Source organism: Nicotiana attenuata, unplaced genomic scaffold (genome assembly GCF_001879085.1).
Source record: "Nicotiana attenuata strain UT unplaced genomic scaffold, NIATTr2, whole genome shotgun sequence".
Classification (NCBI taxonomy): Eukaryota; Viridiplantae; Streptophyta; class Magnoliopsida; order Solanales; family Solanaceae; genus Nicotiana; species Nicotiana attenuata.
Window position 1 is genome coordinate 92601 of NW_017671679.1, and position 9204 is coordinate 101804.

A 9204-nucleotide genomic window follows, 5' to 3' on the forward strand; every position below is an offset into this window, starting at 1 on the left:
ATTTAATATTAGGCATTTTATTTATCCACCACTTGGGCCACGTCACTATCCTTTCAGGTTATATCCAATTAACGTAAGTCCAAATTCCAACAGATAAGATTTAAATATATATCATCGGGGTGATAGAATTGACAAAGTGGCTTCATTAACCGAACACAGTTGATCATTGGATTTAGGCTCAGCTGATCTCAATACATTTCGCCCAATGGAAAATGCAGGCTGTGATGGTTGTGGAAGCGTTTGAGGGTCGTTTTCCAGCATAAAAATTACTGAGGACATGGTAGGTCTATCTGCTGGAACTTGTTGAACGCATAGCAACCCGATATGGATGCATTTTGTTATATCAGCTGCCACACAGGACTGCGATAAGCGAGGGTCCATAAGCTCAAATCCTTTCTCTTCACACCAAAATTTCCATGCCTATATTTTCAAGAATATATCAGGATGATTTATGCAAGTTGAAATTGACATAACAAAAAACAAGCCGACTTCAAAACACAAAATGGAAAAGGAAGACTCTTACAAAATTAAGGAGGCTCTGACCATGTTCCGAAACATAGCCATTGTTCTTCCTCCCACTTACTATCTCAAGGACCAGAACTCCAAAGCTGAAAACATCTGATTTGGTAGAAAAATGTCCTTCCATTACATACTCAGGGGCCATATATCCACTGTAGAAGTAAAAAAAAAAATTGGTCTTCAGCATCAATCTTACAACACAATGTCGTTTTAGACAATGTCAACACATTTTTGAATCATCTTCAGCTATCTAGCTTGCAATTTCTCACATATCGAATATGTTTGAATTTTGTTAGCGCGTCATCTAAAAGAATGTTTTAGAGAAAGAGCACATGTTTGTTTATTTATTTAATTTGTATTCAACATACTCCTCATGTGCAGGCTAGTTCTTCCTCTTTGCATGTTGAGATATTCTGAACGCGGGACTTAAAGGCACAAGGTGACACATCTTTATGTTCTAAATATTTCAGACAATGTAAAATTCGATTTTTTGGTAAAAGAAAAACTCAATCAGAAGTCTTACTAGAGAGCCTCTTGATTGCAATTGCTATGCCATTGGCTAGTTTTCCCTGGAATGTTATACACAACATCAAATGACTGGACAAATTGCCCCCCTCTAGCAACGTGATAAATGATAGGGATTGTTACCTTGTACACTGGACCAAATCCACCTTCTCCGAGCTTGTTTTCTTCAGAAAAATTTTGTGTAGCAGCTCGAATGAGGTCTAGTTTTACAACTGGAAACTCTATGGACCTCGCTTCTGAGCGAAAATCATCATTCGAAAAGTCTTCAGCAAGTGTTTCTTCTATCATGTTGAGCAATTGAGTTTCTTGACTACTTCCGTCCCCATCTGAAAAGATTCAACTTTTGATCCGTTAGCTGAAAGAATTACTTTCTTTTAAATCCAAAACACCAATAACCTTTTACCTTTAGCTATTCGTCGTCTTCTTTTCACAAGGTAAAAACTAGTTCCTGCTAGTACAACAGCCAACAGTGCTATAACACCAATGATGATACTAATAAGCTTTGTCTTCGAGGTATTTCCACCTGAAAACAGAAAATAGTTGGTAAATTCAATGCTGAAATCAGCTGTTACCTTGTTAGTAGAATGCCTTGATAATTAAACAAAGACCATCACTTATTTAGTACAACAAACTTGAGATACAGAAGAGTCCATTGTTTAAGACAATCTTCAAACTCAGATTATATAACAGTGGTGTCCGAGAGTAACAAGCAGTTCTAGGATGCTATTTGTATGTCAACACGAAAACAGTAATCGGAGTTGTAGACTTTTAGTAGAAAATAGAAATATATGTCTACTCAGAAGAACTATCCCCTCTTTTCATATAATTGGGGAAACTCAAAATTAGAATCACATTCTGCTATTTCCTTAAGTTTGTGAGGCCAGTTTTGTCACATGCAATGGTAAATTGCTCTAGCCCCTCTCAAGTCTGAATACGTGAATAACAACTAGGACTCTTAGGTACAATTTCTGAATCGGGGGGCCTGATTCCCCCTATTGCAGAACCATCTCGCGGTCATTCCCATCGAAGCTCGAAGTCAAGGTCGAGATTCATCCTCGAGGCTCGACATAAACACATCGGTCCGAAGAATATCGTATTCTGACAAGTACAGCAAGCTATGACCTGTGTGTGTGGGGGGGTGGGGGGGTTCCCAAGGCCCTTGGCTTGACCTGACATGGTTGGTCAATCCGGGGCCTATTTTTGAGATGTCATGTCTAGCAGCCCTATCTCCAGACCTTTATGATTAACGCGTTCTGTATCATAACGGATTCCCCTCCTATAAAGGGGATCCCCATTACTTTGTAAGGAACTGATGTCGCTCCATTTCTCCACAAGTGCAATAATATCTCTCTCTCTCTTCTTTCTAAACTTATTTGCTCTCACTGGTCCGAGGATACCTCGATATCCATCGCCTTTATACATGTTCTTTATCATATAACTTAGTTTTGGTTATAAAGAGCCTTGTTTAATTATATCCTCAACTGTTATCCCATCCTCAACTATCCCCGATAGCTCGAGTTCGACCCGAAGTCCCCATCGGCCAGACCTATATTCGGGCAGCAGGACTTTCGGTTCGATCATCATCTCGTTCTAGCTCGCGCTCCATCGTTAAATTCCATACTATTAGCATCAACTGCTCTAACAACTAGCTTGGGAATAGATCACGTATTTTTAGAATCCCATTTTATAAATTTAATTGTCGTTACCATTTTCACGATAAACAGTTTGGCGCCCACCGTGGGGCTAAAAATAATAGTGATTATTTTCTTGCTAGTTTCATTGCACAAACGCACGTTATCTTTCATGCTTTTTCTCGCCTAGAGATCTCCTTTTCAGGACGAAGCGCCTGGTTCGACTAGCGAAATGGGAAGCCGGAACCTCAAAGGCAGCGGGGAAAAGGGCACGACCGACCAAGAGGCCGATGTCCACATGATTATTGGGGGAGCCGACGTCCCCAGAGGACCCGTGTCCAAACGAGCAAGAACATCCACTACGGAGGAGGGGTCGGCCCGAGAACGTTTGCGTGGAGAAACCCTCATATTCAGCGAGGAGGATCTCGAAGCTATGATGGAACCATACAACGACGCGGTAGTAATCTCGTTTCTCTCAAACAACACCAGAATAAAGCGCGTGCTCGTGGATCCAGGCAGCTCGGTCAACATAATCAGGTCAGAAGTAGTAGGACAGCTAGGGTTGCTCAATCAAGTCGTCCCCACCTCTCGGGTCCTCCACGGTTTCAACATGATTGGGGAAGAAACGAAGGGGGAAATCATTATCCCGATCGACACAGTTTGGCACGACCCAGAACACCGAGTTTCAGGTCATCAACGGTGATATGAAATACAACGCCCTACTTGGCAGACCTTGGATACACAACATAAGGGCAGTGCCCTCGACCTTGCACCAGGTGATAAGGTTTCCCACCAGGGATGGTATCACGACCATACATGGGGAACAGCAAGCAGCAAGGGAAATGTTCGCGGTCCACCACGAGACGCCAATCTCTGCATACCCGGCCTTGGACGGGGAGGGAAGCGCGCAGACCCTTGAAGACGACGAGGAAGATTTCTTCGCACCCCGAACATTCGTCGCTCCCGAAGAATCCGACGCGACCAAGTCAACAGTCGAGGAGCTGGAGCAAACCATTTTGATCAAACACCTCCCGGATCGCAAGGTATACCTAGGTACGGGGCTGACCCCTGACTCAGGGCAGAATTTATTCAATTCCTTAGTAATAATATCGACTGTTTCGCTTGGTCCCATTTAGATATGACAGGTATCCCACTGGAAATAACTTCCCACAGACTGAGCGTTAACCCCAAATTCAAACCCGTGAAGCAAAAAAGAAGACCGCAGTCCGAGGTGAAACATGCCTTCATCAAAGAAGAAGTGGCGAAACCCCTTAAAATCGGATCCATCAGGGAGGTAAAGTATCCCGAATGGCTAGCTAATGTAGTAGTGGTACCAAAAAGGGGAAATAAGCTAAGAATGTGCGTAGACTATAAAGACTTGAACAAAGCATGCCCAAAAGATTCCTTCCCACTGCCCAATATCGATCGCTTGATCGATGCTACGGCCGGCCACGAGACCCTCACTTTTCTCGATGCCTACTCGGGGTACAATCAAATCCAGATGAACCCCGAAGATAGGGAAAGACCTCATTTATCACGAAATACGATATATATTGTTATAACGTAATGCCCTTCGGGCTAAAAAATGCGGGAGCAACGTACCAACAGCTAGTTAACAAAATGTTCGAGCACCAAGTAGGATAATCAATGGAGGTATATATTGATGATATGCTAGTCAAATCCCTATGCGCAAAGTACCATTTGACCCATTTGCAGGAAACCTTTGACATCCTCAGAAGATACAACATGAAGCTCAATCCTGAGAAGCGCGCCTTCGGAGTAGGCTCAGGCAAATTCCTGGGCTTCATGGTCTCAAACAGGGGGTTCGAAATCAATCCCGATATAATAAAGGCCATCGAAGAGATTACGGCGGTAAACAACGTAAAAGCCGTTCAACGACTGACGGGGCGGATCGCGGCCCTGGGCAGATTCATATCAAGATCGTCGGACAAAAGCCACCATTTCTTCGCCCTGCTCAAAAGGAAGAACAACTTCGAATGGACTTCAGAATGCCAACACGCCCTGGAAGAACTGAAACAAGTACCCGTCCAGCCCGCCTTTGCTGCACACGCCCGAGGAGGGTGAAACACTATACTTGTACCTGGCTGTATCCGAAGTAGCGGTAAGCAGCGTACTGGTCCGAGAAGAGCAAGGTACGCAATTTCCTGTTTATTATGTAAGCCGCACCGGGGGGACGCCGAAACCTGGTACCCCCATCTAGAAAAACTGGCTCTCGCACTAATAAGCGCCTCGCGCAAGCTGAAGCCTTACTTTCAGTGTCATCGTATGTGCGTCCTGTCAACTTATCCCCTCCGGAGTACTGCATAAACCTAAGCTATCGGGTCGATTGGCCAAATGGGCCATTGAACTCGGAGGGTATGACATCAAGTATCAACCTCGAACAGCCATTAAGTCCCAAATCCTGGCGGATTTCGTGGCCGACTTCTCGCCAACCCTCGTGCCCGAGGTAGAGAAAGAGCTTTTACTAAAATCAGGCACTTCCTCCGGGGTATGGACCCTGTTCACAGATGGTGCCACAAACGTAAGGGTATCCGGACTTAGTATAGTCCTAAAGCCGCCCATCGGCGGCATAATCAGACAATCCATAAAAACCATAAAACTGACTAACAAAGAAACCGAGTATGAGGCCATGATTGCAGGTCTAGAGTTGGCCAAAGGTTTGGGAGCCGAGATTGTCGAGGCAAAATGCGACTCGCTCCTCGTGGTAAGCCAAGTAATCTGAAGCTACGAAGCCCGAGAAGACAGAATGCAAAGGTATTTGGACAAAATCCAAATCGCGTTGTGTCGCTTCAAAGAATGGACTCTAGTACACGTACCTCGAGAGCAAAATTGCGAGGCCGATGCCCTCGCAAACTTGGGATCTTCCGCTGAAGAAGAAGACCTACTCCCCGGAACCGTCGTTCAACTGTTCAAATCTGTGGTCGAGGAAGGTCACGCGGAAATTAACTCCACCAGCCTACATGGGACTGGAGAAACAAATACATAGTTTATCTGAAAGACGGAAAGCTATCCACGGATCCAAAAGAATCAAGGACCCTGCGAACCAAAGCGGCCCGATTCTCACTCGACGAAAACGGGGCTCTTTACAGGAGAACTTTCGATGGTCCCCTGGCGATATGCTTGGGGCCGGGCGACACGGAGTACGTGCTCCGAGAGATCCACTAGGGCACCTGCAGAAATAATTCCGGGGCCGATTCCTTAGTCCGGAAAGTGATAAGAGCGGGCTACTATTGGGACAGCATGGAAAAAGACGCTAGCGAATTCGTCCGAAAATGCGACAAGTGTCAGAGGTTCGCCCCCATGATCCACCGGCCCGGAGAACAGTTGCATTCCGTTCTATCACCATGGCCATTCATGAAATGGGGGATGGACAGTGTCGGCCCTTTGCCGACGGCGCCAGGTAAGGCCAGATTCATTTTATTTATGACTGACTATTTCTCAAAGTGGGTGGAAGCGCAGGCCTTCGAGAAAATAAGAGAGAAGGAAGTCATCAATTTTATATGGGAACACATCATATGCCGATTCGGAATCCCGTCCGAAATAACATGCGACAACGGGAGGCAATTCATCGGGAGCAAGGTAACACAGTTCCTTGAAGACAACAGAATAAAGAGGATCCTGTCAACTCCATACCACCCGTGTGCAAACGGCCAAGCCAAATCTACAAATAAAACCATCATTCAAAACTTGAAAAAGAAGTTAGAAGGCGCCAAGGGAAAATGGAGAGAAACGCTACCCGAGGTGTTGTGGGCATATCGGACAACTCCAAAATCGAGCATCGGGGAGACACCTTTCTCCCTAGTGTACGGCGCCGAGGCACTGATACCGGTGGAGGCCAGAGAACCAAGCACCAGATTCCGACACACTAGTGAGGGCCCATGGCAACAGTCCTCGAGCTGCTCGACGAAAGACGGGAAGCCTCGCTGGTTCGGATGGCTGCCCAGAAGCAGAAAATCGAAAGATACTACAACAGAAGAACGAATCTCCGATACTTCGGAGTCGGAGACCTGGTCCTAGGAAGGTCACCCTCAACACCAAAAACCCTAATAAAGGGAAGCTAGGCCAAAATTGGGAAGGACCGTACCGTGTCCTCGGGATAGTTGGCAAAGGCTCCTATAAGCTTGGTACCATGGAGGGCGAGCAACTTCTGAGTAACTGGAATGTATCGATGCTTATGCGGTATTACTGCTAGGACGGCTAAATGTGGAACCCCACAAACGTCCTCGAGCAAACGTCGCACTCTTTTCCTTCGACCAGAATTCTTTCCCCAAGCGGGTTTTTGCCAGCAAGGTTTTTAACGAGGTGATGTCCATACATTTCTCCAGAAGGATCCAAGGAACCTACAAGACTTCTTTCACAGTCAACTCCGCCCCGGGAATAAGACGAACAAGGCTCCGATCGGGAATAACGTATCGGGCTGAGCTCGCAAAAAACAAAACAGCATGTATCTACACCAAGCAATCAAAGGATATCTTTTTGACGCCTTATTCTCCAAACAAGGAAATCTCAAGCATATCCCCAACAGGGGCCTCTCCATCAAGCGCGTCCCGAGATACTCGGAGACTCAGTGTCAACAATTCGGCACCCGCACGACTCCAGGGTCGAAACTCCAGGCCCATAAAGCCCCCACAAGGCAGCTCCGAGTTCACAAGAAGCGGTCTTCACGCTTAAACAACTTGATGACTCGGAGACTGTTGTCAATCGCCATGCGCTGGAAAACCCGAAACTGTAAGACCCTTAGCGGGCAGACTCGGCGTAACCAGATTCTACAAATACAAAAGTTGTAAGACCTCAACAGGAATGACAAACTGTAAGACCTCAATAGGCATGAAAATCCCGAAGTTCAGGCTATACGTCGCATTTGTAAGAATCCCAAAAGGGCATACCCTCGGTGTAGACGCCTGAACTATCACTCGGGATCAAAAATGAACGCACATGACTATGGTCAAAACGGCTGATACAGCCAAAATAACGCGACTCGGGGACGCCCGACCGTCGCTAAACAAAAATCGCAGGCCACTACTTCGAATATACTTCGGAAAGAACCGGTTAAAACAGGCTTCCCTCAACAGGAAAAAACGAGCTTCGACCATGTCAGCTCCAAATCACAAAGGCTTCGACCTACTCGGCCTACGAGCTATGAACCTTCCGAGGTGCTCTAAATATCACCGACAATGACTTGAAATCGAGGTTCTTCCAGAACTGACGACGGGTCAGGAAAAAATATTTCAAATGACCTTAATGAGCGAAGAACAAAGCCTACAAAAAGCCCACGGGCAAAAACAGCGTAAGAGCCATTGTCGCCAGCTAAGCAAGCCTATGGGCTACATATTAAAAGGTCTCTACGACCAAAAAGCGTAAGAGCCATTGTTGCCAGCCAAAATTGACAACTTGAGGATTAAAGTGAGCTTGAATCGTAACCCGATTCGGAAACTGGATCCAAAATAGTTAACTAAACAAGCCTACGGGCCACATATAGAAAGGTCTCAACGACCAAAACAGCGCAAGAGGCACTATCACCATACTTGAGGGTCAATTAAAGCTCAAATCGCAACGCGATTCAGAGACTGGACCCGAAATAATTAAACTACAACACGCCTAAGGGCACGACGTAAATGCCACTGTCAACCAGCTGAGTGAGCCTTCGGGCCATGCGACTGCGAAATCATTTCGACACAAAGCACAAAAGGCCATCGTTGCCCGCCCGTGCAAGCAAGAAAGAACCTTATGGTCATTTAAAGCTCGAATCGCAACGCGACTCGGAGACTGGACCCAAAGCTGCTGAAACAGCAAAATGCCCAAAGGCAAAAGATAAGAACCGCCATCACCCGACCGCATGAGTACGGAAAAGCGGAGATCAACAAGGCTCGGGACAAGCCCGGCCCGGAAACCCAACGCATAACGGCGGGGCAAAAGCGTGAGATCCCTCACGACGGTTTACGTCGAAGGCCGCATCAACCAGCCACGCGACAAAATTCTCGAGCCAGCCCAAAAGGGCCACAGGGCTATATTACAGGTCTGAGGTTTTTTCGCCAATCATTGGTAAAATAAAAACAGAAAGGGAAATAGAGTCGCAGAATTCTCCTCGTACAAATGCCAAATTAAAGAAGTACTACAAATAGAGAGACCAACGGAAAAAGACAGCAGGCCCTAATCTATTGCCGAACCAATGGCCTCGAAGGGTTGCATCCGGATGATTACAGGTCCCGCGTTGGCCCCTTCTCGACGGCGTCCCCCCTCTCCGGGGATCCGCCCCCATTTTTAACCCCGCTCGAGCTGCCTTCCAACGCGCCCTCAACGGGCAGCCCTCGGGAAACTGGCCAGGCATGACCCACGGTTCGAGGCAATATCGAGCCAGCCCCCTCGAACGCCCTCTGAACGCAGGAATCTGTGACGAGCGCTCCTCCCCCATGCGAAGATACAAGCGCCTCGGCCTCAACTTTGATCCGGAGCAATGCATCCACCAACTCGGAATGAAGGCCCTTGTACTTGCCGCTATCCTCCCTCG

At 46.7% G+C, this 9204-nt stretch overlaps 1 protein-coding gene across 1 annotated transcript; it reads right to left on the bottom strand.

Annotated features, from left to right (window-relative positions):
• Nucleotides 1-111: 111 nt before the first annotated feature.
• On the bottom strand, nt 112-664 carry LOC109209656 (putative receptor-like protein kinase At4g00960). Its single transcript, XM_019372968.1, has 2 exons — nt 524-664; nt 112-420 (listed from the first exon to the last, which is right to left on the bottom strand). Exons 1-2 carry the CDS (start codon nt 662-664, stop codon nt 112-114), a joined length of 450 nt encoding a protein of 149 aa, XP_019228513.1.
• Nucleotides 665-9204: the final 8540 nt, after the last annotated feature.

Excerpts from the sequence above, each read along its gene's own strand:
- LOC109209656 (XM_019372968.1), bottom strand. The coding sequence starts at position 664 with ATGGCCCCTGAGTATGTAATGGAAGGACATTTTTCTACCAAATCAGAT. Across the intron at positions 421-523 it reads GTCAGAGCCTCCTTAATTTT|GCATGGAAATTTTGGTGTGA; the intron begins GTAAGAGTCTTC and ends TTGAAAATATAG.